The sequence below is a fragment of the Otolemur garnettii genome, unplaced genomic scaffold (genome assembly GCF_000181295.1).
Source record: "Otolemur garnettii isolate 467f Iridium unplaced genomic scaffold, OtoGar3 scaffold00144, whole genome shotgun sequence".
NCBI classification, from domain to species: Eukaryota; Metazoa; Chordata; class Mammalia; order Primates; family Galagidae; genus Otolemur; species Otolemur garnettii.
The window spans coordinates 2,230,393-2,246,924 of NW_003852539.1; the positions used below are offsets into that span (position 1 = coordinate 2,230,393).

The 16,532-nt window shown below is 53.0% G+C and overlaps 1 protein-coding gene across 2 annotated transcripts in view; it reads right to left on the reverse strand.

Annotated features, from left to right (window-relative positions):
- Window positions 1-16,532, reverse strand: part of KCNQ4 (potassium voltage-gated channel subfamily Q member 4) — a 56,308-nt gene that overhangs the window by 4,763 nt on the left and 35,013 nt on the right. Inside the window, exons 6-12 of one of the 2 annotated variants that reach the window (XM_003798969.1) lie at window positions 16,126-16,236; window positions 15,863-15,958; window positions 13,574-13,662; window positions 11,441-11,602; window positions 4,557-4,777; window positions 2,791-2,890; window positions 981-1,112 (exon numbers count right to left, since the gene is read on the reverse strand). In XM_003798969.1, the coding sequence (XP_003799017.1) occupies window positions 981-1,112; window positions 2,791-2,890; window positions 4,557-4,777; window positions 11,441-11,602; window positions 13,574-13,662; window positions 15,863-15,958; window positions 16,126-16,236 (911 nt within the window). The remainder of the gene's footprint in view (window positions 1-980; window positions 1,113-2,790; window positions 2,891-4,556; window positions 4,778-11,440; window positions 11,603-13,573; window positions 13,663-15,862; window positions 15,959-16,125; window positions 16,237-16,532) is intronic. The other variant, XM_003798970.1, reaches the window with a different exon arrangement.

Sequence of the window (16,532 nt, forward strand, 5' to 3'; positions counted from 1 at the left end):
AACCCACCAGCTCAGGTGTATGTGGCTAGCACCTTAGCCACTTGAGCCACAGGCACTAAGCCAGTCTACCTGCTTCACTTGCTCCCTTACAGTCTACTCTCAGCACAGCACCCAGGGTGAGCCTTCTAAAAGGTAACTTCGCAGCCCTTGGCACAAAGCCCTCCAGTACTTACAGCTCATCCTGTATAAACACCCATCTCAAGTTCTTTGCATTTGCCACTCCCTTTAGAAACCCTTCACCTAGGCAGCCACAGGTCTGGTTGTCCCCTCTTCTTCCATTTTGTCTCAAATGTCATCTTCTCATCTATTTAAAATCACAAACCTCAATATCTTAACCCTTATTTTTCTCCCTAGTATTTATTATCACCTGAATTATTCTAGTTTTTCTTATTGATCATCTGTTCTCTTTCTAATAGAATGCAATCTCCATTGAGGGTCTGATTCTGTTTTGCTTTCTACCATATCTTTGCTATCAGGCAAGCAGTAAATGCTCAGAGGCTATTTCTTGAGTGAATAATAAATGGAAGTGAAAATGCAGACCAGAAGAGGAGAAGCGCAAGGTGTGAGGATTATTCCTTAATGCTGGGCCTATAGAAGAGATGTGGGAGGATTCCAGATGCAAAAAGTGGGCAGTGGGCACAGTTTGCTTATGCCCTTGGGAGAAGGGAGGTCAGTAATTATTTTAAGAGGATTATTTGAGGTCCAGGAAACAATCATCCTAAACAAAGCCACTGAGATGTGCAAGTCAATCGGACTCCCACAGAAGGCTCCCACGGAGGCCCTGCGGCTGGCTGGCAAGTGGTTGTTCAGCCTCCAGCCCAGTGACCTGCACAGAATCTGACCTCAGCGCACAGAAAGCCAGGGACCTGTCTCAGGCCAGAAACCCCCACTCTGGCAGCAGGCCCTAAGGAGCGTTTGGGGCTTGGGTCCACAGACCTCTCTGCCCCACTCTACTCCACCGTTGGGACCCACACACCCACCGAGTCTGCAGGCTTTTGATCCGACCCAGCATGTCCAGGTGTCCTGCTGAGTACTGCTCAATGACGTCCTTCACGTCATAAGGTCGCAGTGTCTCCTTGAATTTCCTTTTGGCCACCAGGAACTTCAGAATCCTATTGAGGGAGAGGGTCTCAGAAGGAGGAGCCTGTTCCCGCATGGGATTCCTTTGCAGCCCCTTTGCTTCCATCTTTGTCCAGCACCAGAGCATCTCCTGCTTTGGTCAACACATACAGCCTCTGCAGGTCCCCCAACCTCCTTATCTCCAAGTAGCAGCAACAGGGACATGATGGAAAAGGGTCAATCAAGGGTCAAGAGGCACAAATGAGAAGACAGGAGATTAGCCTTGAGGATGGACTTTGATGAGCCCTGGATCCCTGGATGTATGTACGGGTGTTGTTTACTCTGTTCTGGCATGACTGCTCTGCCAGTCTATGCAGAGAATGCCCTCCAGGGGACAACCTAAGCTGGAAGAAGGGCAGTTGGGTGGACATAGGGGACAGCTTGGAGCAATTCAGGAGGTGGAACTAAAAGGCTTCCTAATCTGAGTCTAGGATGACTCCCATGGCTTAGGCAACAGGGTGGGTAGTGGTACTGCTGCTTGAAATGGAAACCCAGGAGGAAGGGCAGGTTTGGGGCATGCTGGGTATGAGGGGTCTGTGAGATGGCCAAGGAGCGTTGACCTAGGTCATGTGGCAGCTCTGGCACCATGTTCCAGATGCTAGTCACATGGAGGGGAGAGCAGGATGTATGAAAATAGGGTGAGAAGAGTCGTCAGACTTCAGGAAGAGTAAAGTGGGCACCCAGCTGACTCCGATGTTAAGAGGAACACAAAGGGAAGAGGCTTATGGCAGGTGCATCAGCCAGAGAAGAAAGGAGGTGAGTCCAGAAGGCCGGGGGTCAAGGGCTAGAGCTGTAGGCTGGAGACAGAGACTAAGCCAGGACTCCACATCAAGAAGCATGGAGGCCAGAGTCATCCTAGGCATGGCCAAGGGTGACTTTGGTCCCTTCTTAATTGTGAAGGCAAGAAAATAGCTATTAAGGCATTAAGGTAAGGGCTTTTAAACTTTTTGGACCAAGACCTATGTTAAAAATATATTTCATATCACAAACTAGTACATAGACACACACACAGATAAATGAAGTATAAGCTTCATAAACATTACTTACCCTTCATATGAAAGATGAACTCTGAGATATATATATATATATATTTTTTTTCTTTTTTTAAACACTGGTCAGGGCTCACTAAATTGATTTTAATCTCAACTAGTAGTTTGAAAAGCACTGTTCTAGAAGTCCTGGGGGGAACAATTGAGGCCAAGATACTCAAGGAGAGAGAATTTGAAACACAGAGACAAAAAAAGGAAGAGACTGAGACAGAGATGCAGGGGGAAAGGGCACAAGACAGAGGCCACTGGGAGAGACAGGCAGATGCTGACACACAGCTAGTGAGAGAGGAAGAAGAGAGCCTGACACAGGCAAGAGCTGGAGAGAGGAGAGGAAGCGGGGAGGCAAAGAAAGGGTTGACCAGGAGGACACTGGGCATGTGAGGAGAGGGACTGTGATGGGCAGCTGTTCCTGCCATCCCGCCAGAGCCAAGCCCTCTAGACATGATGAGTCGGAGTAAACCCTGCTGGGAGCCAGATGCCACCTCCCCACCCCACCTGCACTCTAGGCGGGCAGCAGCTGGCACGCTGGGAGCAGGCCAGGCATGGCCACAAGGGCAGGCCCAGATGGAGAACAGCAATAGTGGCAGACGGATGGGGTGTTCATCCCAGGCCTCAGTCTCACCTGACAGAGCGGATGACCGTCTTCACAGCAGGCATGACATCGTCCACTGTGAGCTCACACTGGTAGCTCTTCTCCTCCACTACTTCCTCTGAGGGGCCCTCTGCAAAGACAGGGGTGGCCCCAGTGGTCCACTCTCAAACCCTGCCCCCCATCCCCACCAACAGACACAAACCACCATCAGAGGTATCAATAGGAACACAAGAGGTCCGGAAAGAGCCCAGAATCTTCCTGGGGACAGACCAGGCTCTTGCATCTCTGGTTGCTGCCCCTTACTGCCTTACCCAGGACAGAAAATTCCAATCTGTTAAGTGTCTATCTGCCCCTGTGGCCAGTCAGAGCAAACATCTATCTGGTGGCAAAGCGAGCAGAAGCTACTTTAGGGCACATCTGATCTGGCAAATCAGATAGCCAATACATATGTTGCACAAAGCCCAGGAGGAAGCCCTGCCGGTCCAACCGTGCAGAACAGTGAGCCCCAAAGGTGTTTGATGCCTCTGCAGATAACCACCCACAGTCTTATCCTGCAGCTCAAGGGGCTGGCTCCCATGCCCAGATGTGCAACTGGGAAAGGCCTTAAAATGAGTCCTTCTGCCCTGGATGAGAGGAATGGCTTCCCTCAGGCTGGTGCCGCACAGAGAGTGATGCTACCTTTACCCCACAGGAACAAGCAGCAGGAAATCAGACAGCACAGGGAAGGGAGGCCCAGACAACAGCTATGCCCAGGCTTCTGTGGGCGAGCACCTCCCAATGATGGTTTCTGGGGTTCTGTAAACTCTGAGTTCTCAGCCAGCAGCCTCTTGAGGGATAACACAGTACAGGCACTGACAGTATGGCTAGGTCCCCTCCCTCCTAGGGTAAAGGGGCATCCTGTCCTCATCTTCCATCTTTGTCCACTCACCTCCACCTTTCCCCCACCCTGAGGCCCAAAGTATGTCAAAGGTAGGAGAGGTCTACCAGGGCTTTGTCAAAACACCCCAGGAGTTATTTTCTAGAAGAGGACACTGAGGCACAGAGCACTGGGGAGGGGAGGGAGGATCTTGCTTAAATCACAATGCAAGTCTCGAGCAGAGCTAGAACTCACAAAAGTGACCCCACCAGGCCCACAGCTTCATGTCCACAGACCAGACTGGGTGAAGAGGAGTGGGAGAGCACATGGACTTGGAGTTGGACAGACCTGCTTGAGGACAACTGCTCTGCCACTCATGAGCTGGGGGATCTCAGTGTCCATGTCTGCAAAGTGGAAATGAAAACAGAACCTACTTCTGGGGTTCTGTTCACTGGGAGAAGCAAATGAGATAATCCAGTGTGGGGAGTACACAGTCAGGGCTTAGCAAGTGGGGCTTCCTTCTCCCTCCAAAGCTCATCTGTCATCAGCCAGCTTAGACTGAGCACTTCCTATATTCTCAAAAGTCTTCTGTTCACCTTCCATGGATTGTCTCATTTAAGCTTCACAATAATCCTGTGAAGTAAATACTATTATTGGTCCCATTTCATAGATGAGAAGAATGAGGCCCAGAGAGATTAGGTCACTTGTCCAAGATAAGTGACAGAGCCAGGATTCAAATCCAGGCAGCCTGGCCCCAAATCTTCTGCTCAAAACCCACAACCAAATGCTACCCTCCATTTGATTCTCAGTCTGAGGCCCAAAGATGATCAATCATTTTCAGAGCTAAGACTAAAGCCACATCTTCCTGCCCCCAGCCCAGTTTGCCCCCCCACCCTGCCATTCTCAGCAGGTCCTGGGCCCTGGGCCCCCAGGGGCTCACCCTCAGTAGAAGTTCGGGGTTTGAGTCTCAGAGAGGCCCGGAAGCGAGTGCGGTCATTGAAGCTCCAGCTCTTCTGTACTTTGGTGGGGCTGGTGGCCTCACCCACCTGCTCACTGCTTGGGGAAGTGGGCATTGGCGGAGGTGCCAGGTGCTGCTTCGAAGGACCTGTCCGCCGCTGGGAGCTGCCCATGCGAATGCGGTCTTTGATGCCCATCCGACTGCTGGCGGGGAGGGCAGGTTAGGGAGAAAGGCAAGTTAGCTGGAGCTGGGGGCAGGCAGTGAGTGGAGACAAAGCTGACTTAGGACCTAGGGGTGGCTACTGGGTCTTGATTTCCCCACCAAGGGAGACTTACTGGGATAGGAGAAGGGTGTTGTGAGGGGAGCCCTGACTCCTACAAGAAGTTGATTCAGTGTCATTTGGAGCAGATCCCCTCCCCACCCCTCCCTCCCACCCCTCAGTGCCCAGACAGATAGGAGTGCACAGGAGACAGACGTCAGAGTGGACGGAGTAAGAGAAACCCAAGAGGAAGTCAGAGAGACAGACAGGAGGACAGGGGCATTGGGCCTGGCTCAGGTGGGTAGGCAGAGGGTGGAAGTGGTAACTTCTTTGGGCACAGACAGGCTGCTGAGGGGTGGAGCAGCTCGCCTGGCCTGAGGTCGGGCTCCAGTCCTCACTGTGCACAGGAGCAGGCTGTGTGGAGTTGAAGGTGTATGTGTGGGTGTGTGGGTGTTGCAAGCACGTAACAGTGTAGGCACACAAGCATGAGTGTGCATATATATGTTGGCATGTATATACATGTGTCAATTTATAATTTCCTCCATTCCCCACTGCTGCAGCTACCTGACCCCACACTGGTCAGGTTAGGGCTTCAGGACCTGGTACAGCTGTACAGGCAGTGTACTGCCAAATATGGTCTCCGCCTCACAAAGTCTTGCGTGCAGCAGAGCCCCAGAGCTATGCGGTGCAATGGTTTACTGAGGGCCTTGCCTTCATGGTTCTGTCTGTTGGGCCCACAAGTATGCTCAGGACAGGCCTGCACTCCCAAGGAGGGTCTATATTTGATAACCTGCTCTTCTGTGGTTTCCCCTGCCTGAGCTTTGCCCACTTGGACTGATGTCCTGCCTGTCTGGGATTCCCTCCCGCTTGAAGATCTACCCCCTGTACTGCCTACTGAACTCCAAGTTCAATAGCACTATACATGTCTGTGTGCATGTGAATACACATGTACATGTCTGCACACTCTTGGACTTTCCTTCCCATGCCCAACCCTCCACCACATCCCTGAACCCTAGAGGAAGACAGGTGAGGAGAGGCCTCAGGTTTCCCAGGACAGGCCCCAGTTAACCAATACCTGGTAGAGTAACTCTGTATCCAAGAGGTTCAAGGACCATGTTATCACTGTTTGGGTAGGACCTATGCAAACATCCTCCCATCCCATTCCCTGTGGTGTCACTGCTGGCTCCCCTGCTGTGGTTTGCCGCTGGAGGACCCCCAGAAGACAGGTGCTGGGACTGAGGGGGGTCCCCATCAGCCCTGCCTTAGGAGAGCCCCAGCCAGCCTCAGAGGAGGCCTGAAGTGGGGCAGGGGGTAGGGGAGGACACTGTGTCACCTATTCTTAGGGACTTCCAGATCAAGGATCAAGCAGAAAAGAAGTTCTGGTTTCGGTGCTAGGGGGAAGCTGGGGTCCCCATGCCTAAGGCATGGGTTAGAGAACCAAGGTTCTGGGGTAAAGGAGATCTCGAAACCAGGGGCACCTTCAGGAAGGTGGCCAGAACATAGGGCCATCCTTGGGGTGGGGGTCTCTGCCCAGATGGGAGAGGTTTATAGGTCAAGGATGGGGGCCCTGAGGGTATTAGAAGGGAAGTACCGGGATGGCTTTCGAAATCCAGCATGCTCTTTGCTGGTCCAGAATCCCATCAATACACCCCAAAGATTCCAAAGTTTGAGTTTGGCTCTCCCAAACTTTCCTCTGCAGAGCCATTCCTCTGGGCTCTCCTCATGCCAGCAAGCACCCTCCCCTCACCCAGCCCGTGCAACCCCTCCCTCTGTCTTCCACTCCTCCAACAGGGAGAGGAAGAGAGGAGAGTGGAGAAGGCCCTGACTCTTCAGCCAAGGGCTTGGAACTCTGCATCGCTGTACCCAGCACATAATGCTCCAATCACATTCTGGGGAAGGGGATGACTTCCCCCTCGCAAGAAGTATACAAGCAAGGCTGAGCCTACACTCAGCAGGCCTTCTGGAGAAAGGGGTTTGGGGGCTTGCACTAGAGGCCTTGAAAGGTCCCTTTCCTGCTCTGATTCTGTGATGGTTGAGGGAGGTTCTGGCCTGGTTTGTGAAGTTCTGTAATTTTCCAGCCAGAGACCATGGGCTCCTATGTAATGCAAGGCCGCACTGTTTTCCCTGGAGTAGCCCTGAATTCTAGCTTCTTGGGCAGGGCCCAGAAAATGGCTCACATCAGCCTTTCTGGGCCTAAAATGCAAAGAAAATGGAAAGAAACCTGGCACACAGGGTCCTGCCTGGCTGCCTAGGCTCTGTCACTTCTCTCAGCCACTGCATGTGGTGGGCTGGAGCCATCTTTACCATACCTATTTTATAAATGTAGCAAGAGGTGAAGGGTCTTGCCCAAGGTCACAGGGCTCCTACGGGATGGAGAAAGGACTGGAGATCCCTGACTTCAGGAACTGTTCTTTTTCTGGGACAAGCAATCAGGATAGAGTCTAGAGCAGTGGGTCTCCACTGGGGGTGATTCTCCCCCATTAGGGGTCATTTGACAATGCCTGAGACATCTGTAGTTGTCACATGGAGGGGTGCTCCTGGCATCTAGTACATAGAGCCCAGGGATACTGCTAAATATCCATTACATATTTGATAACCTCTAACCACAAAGAATTATCTAACCCCAAATGGCAATTGTGCAGAGATTAAGAAACTCTGGTCTAAGGCTCTGTTGGTGCCTGGAAGAGGGATGTGGTGTGCTTGGCTGTGGCTGTCCTGTGGGAGAGGGCAGGCTCTGGCTGCCCTGCCCAACCCAACCCCTGTACTCACTTCCACAAGGAAATTCTTTAGGGACTCATCATCTGCTGGCCATAGGCCAAGCTTTTGGGAAACAAAGGCAGCCTACCACTCCTGATGCTGCACACCACCTGGCTTTTCAGGGACTGTGGATACAGCTTCACCGCCAGCCCTAGCCATGCCTTCCTGCCAATCATGTCCTCCACAGCCAAAGGAGGTGCACAAAGGGGCAGGTCTGACCCAGAGACCACCTCAGCTGAACCCTGTGCTATGTCTCCACTGCCTACAGCCCTTGTTTCCAAGCTACTTTCTAAAGAAAGTCAGATCTTATCTGCCCGACCTACCAAATCAAAGGAGGCCAACATTTTTAGGAGCTAGACACAGTTTTCATGGAAGCAGATCCTGTTATCACCTGCATTTTACATCTGAGGAAACTGAGGCACAGAGGGGTCAGGTGGTGGCTAGACTGTGGTCCAGAACCCACATTTGTAAGACTGCCTGTCATTCAGCAGAAGCACATGTGGACAGCCAGGAGCTCTCGCTCATCTCCTGGGTCTAGGTCCACCAACCCACAGGGCTCCAGAGGCACCTTTGAGAAACCAGGACCCCAAGATCCCAGCCTGCCAGGCGTGCCAACAGGAAGAAGCTCATGCTGTGCGTTTGGGTTCTTCAAAACCCAGCTCTGCCTCTCAGCTCAGCTCACACTAGGCTGCCGATTTTTCCCATGGTGTGCTCTCCACAGCCTGGTGTGCCCTCCCTGACACCACTCCTTTGGGGGCTTCCTCTGGGTTGTGGGCCTCACCCAGGCTCCACACCCTTTCTGTTTCCTCCTTTTGCTACACTTAAGGCACCAAACTGCAATTACTCTTTGTGGCTCTCCAGGGACCATGTTTCATTCATCCCTGTATCCCTAGTGTACGGAGCAGGTACCAAGGAATATACTAGAGATACAGCTAAAAGAGCTGGGGCTCTGGAGTTAGCAAATGAGGAGCCAATCCCAGCTCCTCCAGGCATCTGCCAGGTCCCTAGGTGGCCAGCACGGAGACAGAAAGCTAAATCCAAAGCCTGGGAAAAGTCAGAGTGGGAAGGACCCTCAGAGAGCCTCTAGTTCAACCTGCCCATTCCAAAGATGGGAAACTGAGGTCCAAGAAGGGGAAGCAATTTGGCCATGATCACACAGTGGGTCAGCGGCAGAGCCAGCACGCATCCCCACAGTGCCTGCAAGTACCCCTCCTAGCACCCTGGGCCCATTCCCCAGCCCTGGCAGAGGCATCCCCAGAAAGGTGAGGGGCTCATCAGACCCCTCCGAGGCAGACGGCAGGCGGCAGGCACATGCACCTTGTCCTTGGCCCATCCTGTCCCCCTCTCCAGCCGCCAATCTGGGTGGGGCAAGGAGGAGTGGGGACTGGAGGAGCAGGCGAGGGGGTACCTCGGTCTCCAGCTGGCGTGGATCCGAAAGAAACTCCGTTTATTACTAAACATCTGGCTGGAAAGTTGAGAACAAGACACGAACAGAGGTTAGTGGGAACGGGAGAGAGGACAGAGCATGGGGAGCTGCCAGGATGGGGCTGGCCTCCTGTAGCTGGTGGGAGAGAGAAAGCCCCCACCTAAATCATCCTCCAGCCCCATCCCCAGGAAGAAAAGGTTCTTATGTTTTGCATTAGGATGTCCTGGGAGCGTGTTAAATATGCAGAGGCCTGTGCCCTTCCTTCAGAGATTCTGATCCTGTGGACTGGAGAGAGAGAGGTCCAGGTATCTGCATGTTGAACAAATGCCCCAAGGGATGCTGATGCAGGCGGTCAGGAGACCATGCTTTGAGAAACTCATTGCAAAACCCTAATGAAGGGAGGCACTGCCCTAGCAATGCCACCCCGCAGGAAGTCCTGTTCCATTAGCTCCACTTCCTGTGAAAATGCTTGACCTGGGTCCATCTCCAGCACCACTAGCGGTGAGACCAAGCAGGTGTATATATGTGTGTGGTTGGGTTGGGCGTCCTGCCTAGGGCACCTACCCCATAGGGCCAAGATAGCCATATTTTAGGATACGGCCATTTTGCCTGAGCATGGTGATGGGTCTAAAAGTGATAGCTCAGCCCAGTGGGATTTTTGGAAAGAAGGGACACTCCATCACAACTACCAAGAGTCACAGATACATAGGTCCTCCAGGGTAGACAGAAACCACGTTGGGAGTTAGTGCTGGCCAAGCCTTTAGCAGTACTCTGTCCCTGGGGCTTGGTGAGCGGGGGTGTCCAGGCACCCTGAGAAACGGGGGTGGGGGGGAGGGCAGTACAGGTGCTGGCTCCAGGCTAGCCTCCATTTCCAGTGCCTTCTAATTCAGGCAAGGCGAGACCAGAGTGAACAAAAAGCTACCGAGAGCCCTGGCTCAGGTCCTGGGCAGAGTTGCTGGGATGGCCAAACTTCTCATTTTCTGCCTATACCCCATGTTTTGGTAAGGATGTGGTTAATAATGAGAACCTTCAGACAGTGACAGAGAATCGGAGTGGGGCCCCACCATGAACTTCTCTCCCAGGGAGCTCCCAGCCTGACCTGGCCGGTCATATGTCTCCTCCCTCAAGCCCCAGCCTCTCCCTCTCTCCCCACTTCCTGTCCACCCTTGCCCCGTAAGCACTCTCACTGGAGAACAGGGAAGGATGCTGCTCCCTGCATCCTCTGTGCCAGAATTCCTCCCCAGACCTTTCCAGTCCAGATGTGCAGACAACCCAAAGCTCCCCATCAGCCTGAACATCACTAATTTTCTGCCAGGACACAGCAGTTCAGATTGACATGGAGACTTCTTTAAAGGACACATAACATCAGGTAGCAGAGGCAAGCTCCATCACACCTCCTCCCTCTCATCTCCCAGCCCTTCTTCTGGGCCTGGGACTCAGAATCACACTGAGGCTGGAGGTCCAGACATCCACCTGGCTGGTTCCAGGATGATATGTGAAGATGAGATAAAGAGATGGCTAAGAGACCAGGGAGGAAAGTGGTGGACTGAACCCTTGACCTTAAAGCTAAACTTCCACAAGAGTAGCCACGTGACCATGCTGTAGGTTGATGGGCTTCCCTTATCCAGATATGCCTGAGATTCCTGTTTTTGTGAACATTTGTGTGTAGGAAACATATTTTTTCTTTGTTCTTCTTTCACGATGCAAAAGTTCCAGGAAAGACAGGTCAAAGGGACAAGAATGTTGGGAGCACCAAAAAGACCACAGAAAGGATGAAAAGAGAATCCCAGGAGGCCCCCCTGGGCTCAGCAAAGCTGTGGACAAGGTTTGCACAAGACAAAAGCATTAGTCACTGGTTGAGTTCGCACAGGTCCTGCAGCAGTCTTAGTCACAGAGCTCTCTGTCCAGCTGGCTTCTCGTTTCTGAGTGGCAAGTTCAATGTCCAGCCCCTCCCAAGCAACATGCTGGGGAGGGGGGTTCCCTGCCCTCATACCCCAGGATGTGCCCACGATTACCTGAGCCGTAAGCACCTGTGGCCAGCGGCCTCCTCCTCTCTCCAGCTTCCCAGGAGGGATGGGGGTGCAGGGATGAAGAGTGAGGGGACGTGGAAACAGAGAAAGAAAGAGGACAATGGCGTGAACAGAGGAGGTGATGGGAAGGGTGGTGTGGACATCTCTCCCACTCAGACCCATGGAGTCCCAGGTGACAAAAAGGTGAGTCCAGCCTGGCCTCTGCAAAGAAGCCCTTTGTACCTGTCTGACCCTCTGACGACAACTACCCAGGCCTCATGATAGGGCCTAGGAGTCCCCCAAACAGGCCCAGACACCCATGTAGCAGCTGGAGCAGGTCTGAGAGAAGATGAGACACAGAATGGAAGAAGAGAAGGAGTAGCAAGAGGAGGTGGCAGCCCCAGGGGGCCCCTACCTTTCCCCAGGGCAGAAGGAGGCGCTGCCCGGCCGGTGGCAGGTGGCAACGGGCGGGTAACGGGAGGGCGCTCCATCGGGTACTGGCGCCCGCCGCACCTCCAGGGGCCGTAGGCCCCCATTGCGGGCCCGTTGCACGTGCTCAAACAAGAGGGCCAGCTCTCTGCAGGAGAGGGCGCTGTCAGCGGCAGGCAGCGTCCTGGCACCACCCTCTCACCCAGCGGGCACTGAGCTCCTGAGCTCAGATCCTGCCTCTCTGGAGGTGCTCACCAGCGCCCCAGGCCAGGGCAGGATGGGAGAGACTGACCTGCCTCCCTCCCTTTCTACACTCAGCTCCTGGGAAGTCCTCAGGAATGCCAGGCATGGTTGGGAAGGCTGGCACAAGTTAAAGACACCTGTATAAGGTGGCAAGCAGGAGCACAAATCCAGCTTGCTCTGCTTATCAAGCCTGGACATGGAGGTATGGCCAGTGGCAGCTTTGAAATCCCACCATCTAGATCTGACTCTGGATTTTAGGGGGAGATTGAGACTGAAGAGGGAGATTTGAAAAGGTCACCAGCTAAGTTTCCTTCCTCTATGGAATTCATTCCTGCCACTGGGTTCTTGGAGACTGGATTTGGGTAGTTTCTTCCTTGCCATAAACCAAGGAAGGTATCTCCCCTCTCCCCGGCCTGCCTTCCCATTGTATGGATGGGATAACTAAGGTCTAGGGAGCAGGAGGCCCAATGGCCCCAGAATCTCCACACTAGTGTGTTACTCCTACCAGAGGACCCAACTACCTTCCCACCCCCAACGCCTCACACACATTATATTTTTAACAAAGCAGCCCCTACCCATTTCCCAGTGCTGGCCTTAAGTCCTGAAGGCTACTCCTGGAAAAAAAAGCTGCTTCTAATCTAGGCACCACCCATCTCTGAGGTAGAAGCTTGCCTCTGCCAGGAGAAGAGATGAGTAGGGGGCTAGTGTGATACTGGGTGCCCCCTACCCAGCCCCTTCCCTCCTGCTCCTCCCCTGGGAAGCCTCTGGGGCTGGGAGGAGATGAGGAGCAGGAGCCAGGTGCAGGGGTGAGTGGGATCATGCAACAGCTGCTCTTGGAGAACTAATGAGGCAAAAAAAGGCACCCACAGAAGCACTGAGCACAGCATCCTGGCCCAGGCACGCACTTGCTACCCGCCTGTCTGCAGGACTAAGCCAGGTTCCGTGGTCTTCATTCCTGCCTGAAGGCCTGGCCAGCCTCTTGGCCACACGCACCCTGGGGATGCTATTAATAATGCCCTGCATGGGCTCGGGGCGCCTGCAGCTCAAGCAGCTAAGGCACCAGCCACATACACCAGAGCTGGAGGGTTCGAATCCAGCCTGGGCCTACCAAACAACAATGACAACTACAACCAAAAATCAGCCAGGCGTTGTGGCAGGCACCTGTAGTCCCAGCTACTTGGGAGGCTGAAGCAAGAGAATTGCTTAAGCCCAGGATTTGGAGGTTGCTGCGAGCTGTGACACCACGACACTCTACCCAGGGTGAAAGCTTGAGGCTCTGTCTCAAAATAAATAAATAAATAAATAAAAATCCCTTGCATGGAGCCACCCCCATTCAGTTTTAGCCCAGCCTAGGCCAGTGGGGCAGACCCACTCTGGGCCTTGAGGCCGCTGCCTGGCACAGTAACAGTGAGTATATATTCACACAGGGGGTTGGGTGGGTACATACACCTAAGTCTAGAACACTTGCCTTTTTCACACTTTCTCCAACCAGCTACAATGTGCCAGGCCAATAAAAGCTAACACTGTCCCCCACTCACAACTGAGGGCTGATGAGCTGGCTGGACCACTGTCCCGGGTAGCATCACCTATAGGTGAGCATGGGGACTGTTGGCACTTCAGAAGCTGGGGCTCAGCTGTGGGGCAGGTCTTCACCAATGCCCTATGTCCAGAGTCCACCCCTTCCCTGGGCATAGCAGAGGGAGAGAGGACACTCTAGGCTCTGAGTTATGTAGGGTCTGCAGAGCCAGCCCAAGATGTTCCCTTAGGGAATCATTACTCTCCCCAACCCCGGTTCTCTAGGGCTGAGTTTCAGCCACCTGTCCTCAAGGGACATTACTGCCAGCCCCCACCCCTCCCATGCCCCACCAAGACCTACCTGAAAGATGGGAGGATACTGTCATAGTAGTACCAGGTGGCTGTCAGGTAGGCCCGGCTCATATCGGTGGAGTACAAGCGCCAAGCAGCCTGGTGGTATGGGGAACATGGGGGAATGGGGTATCAGTGATACCTTTTAGCCCCCACCAGCCTTCTGCCCCTGAGAGAACCCAATTCTTGGTCCAGCTGAGGGTTACTCAGAGCGCAGGCCAGTTCTAATTCCATAGCCACTGGCAGGGCCAGACAAGAAATTAAGGCATAGAGAGAAATGACTTCCCCAAGGTGACAAAGAGGATCAACATCAAAGCCAGAGGACTCAGAGCACAGGGGTTAAGAGCTGGAGTTTTTTTGTCAGGAATATGTGGGTTTCCAATCACAGTTCTGCCCCTTACTAGTATGGTCAGATTAAGTAAATCTTTAAAACCTCCATTTCTGGCTCGGTGCTCATAGCACAGTGGTTACAGCACCAGCCACATACACTGAGGGTGGCGGGTTTGAACTGACCCGGGCCAGCTAAACAACTGCAACAAAAAAAATAGCTGGGCGTTGTGGTAAGTGCTTGTAGTCCCAGCCACTTGGGAGGCTGAGGCAAGAGAATCACTTAAGTCCAAAAGTTTGAGGTTGCTGTGAGCTGTGATATAACAGCACTCTACTAAGGGCAACATAGTGAGACTCTGTCTCAAAAAAAAAAAAAGCAACTTCCATTTCTTCACCTATAAGATGGATTTAATATTACTTACCTAATTAGGATGTTGTGAGGATTTACTGGACAATGGTGTATCAAGTGCCAAGCTCAGTTAATAACAGGTCTTCCTGTTAAACACTCCTGCTTTCTTCCATATCACATTTGATAAATATCTATTCACTGTGTATTTTATTACTGTCTATTTCTTCCCCTAGACTGTACCTAGTCACTGCTGTATCCTCAATGCAAATTCAGTGTATGGTTCATGTGGTGTTGTGCAAACGTCTGGGGAATGAATGTTGACCAAGTACATCATTATTACTAATAACTCCTCTCCATCTCTCCCAGCTACTGTCACTGCCCACAGGAATACTAAGGACTAAATAGGGCAGGAACGAGAATCACCAACACCTCAAGCAGGAGGGATACTTGACAAGAGGAAAAACTGCCCTTTTCCTTCCAGCTAAGGAGAAGAGCCAGGGAAGGGCAGTGAGTGGGAGGGCGAGGGCAGGAAGGCAGTGGAAGCTGCCAGGCAGGACAAAGCAGAACTGGGCCTGGGATGCCTCTCTTCTTTGAATGCCTCTTGTCCTTAAGGGGCTGCCACCACTGACCTCACCAGCCAGGCGTCCTCCCAAGACAGGAATATTTTTACTTCCTGCTTGCCTAGGCCCCTGGCATGGGCTGGGGAGCAGCTGCCAGAGCTGTCTCATTAATTATGGGCACCACAATACCAGCTGTCTCTCGGCACGAATGGTGCCAGCTGCCTGCCCCTACAACGCCCCTTGAAAGGCCAGCTCCCATGGGGACAGTGGCCATTGTGCCCCAAGGGACACTAGAAGAAAAAACTAGGCTGGTGAGTGGAGATAGCGGAATGGGGAGGAGGGTTCCACCCTGGGGAGAAGAGATAAGGAGGAGCTTAGTCAGGCTAAGGTTTGGAAGCCAGAGGGTAGCGTGCTGGGAAGCAGGCAGGGTGTGCTCTGCCAGTATTCCCTGAGCCATTTGCTACAAGGAGTTCTTTTGTATACACCTCTAAGAAGAAGACAAGGCTTAGTTCCAGGGTCACAAAAAAATCAGAGCCCTGGCCTCAGGCCACAACTGGTCAGAACACCCCATAACACCTCCTAGCTCTCCACTCACCCCTCTGGCTGCTCCTTCTCTCTTCTTGGCCAGCTCACCTTTGCCCTCCAAGCCACTAAATGTTGAGTTTACTAAAAGCCCAGCTTGGACCATCTTCTTTTCATTTCTGAGTGCTTGTAGAATGAATAAATGACCATGCTAGAGATGAAGCAGGCTTACTAAGAGATGCACAGCTGACCAGTGGCAGAGCCAGCTCCCCTCTGGGGGCCCAGGACCTCTTATCCTAGCTCCTGTAGAGTTGGGCAGTGGGACAACTGTGGCTAGACTGGAACTGGGCATTTGGTTCAGAGGACAGTTTCTGACAATCTCAGTTAGCATCCCAGTTCTTGTCTATGACTTGGCATGTGATCCCAGAAAAGTCACACCCCCTCTCCGAGCTTCAATCTGGGACACATGGATCAGCATACAGGGTTGACACACCAATACAGTCACACTACCTCCTCATAGGGAATCCTGGGCATTTTGTACCTGGATGAGGTTGGCTGCTGGCATCCTCCGCTTCTCAAAGTGCTTCTGCCGGTGCTGCTCCTGGACCTTCAGAGCGAAGCCAGAGCCCAGGATGCCCTGGGGGATAGAGATGGTTGGGGGAATATGGTGGTTGCAGGCAACAAAAGGCTGCAAGGGTGTCCCCCTCCTTGCCCACTGAGGTGCCCCAAGCTACTCAGGCAAATCTGAGGGGCTGAGCAGGTCCTGCTCCTAGCCCCACCCCCACCAGGCAGAGGGCAACTCACGGCGGGCAGGGCAAAGAAAGAGATGCCCAGTAAGGCGAAGCCGGCAGCCAGGACCCTGCCCAGCCATGTGTGCGGCGTCTTGTCACCATAGCCGATGGTTGTCAGCGTAATCTGGGGACACAAAGAAGTCACCCACAGGACTGGTCATGGGGGCCATATATAAGAACTTTTGGTGGGCACAGGCTGATGGGAGCCTGATCATGAGGAAAGGGGCCTGGTGATCATCCATAGGGGCTACAGGGGCTGGTTAGCAGATGAATTCCTGCTCTAAAGCGTTGGACAGCGGAAAGGGGTAAGGTCACAAGGAACTAAGTGGGAGCACAATCAGGTCCACTGGAGCAGGTTGGGGGCCCCCATAGGGGCTGGTTTTGGGGGTCCTAGCTCTAGCCAGAGGGCAAGGACAGTCT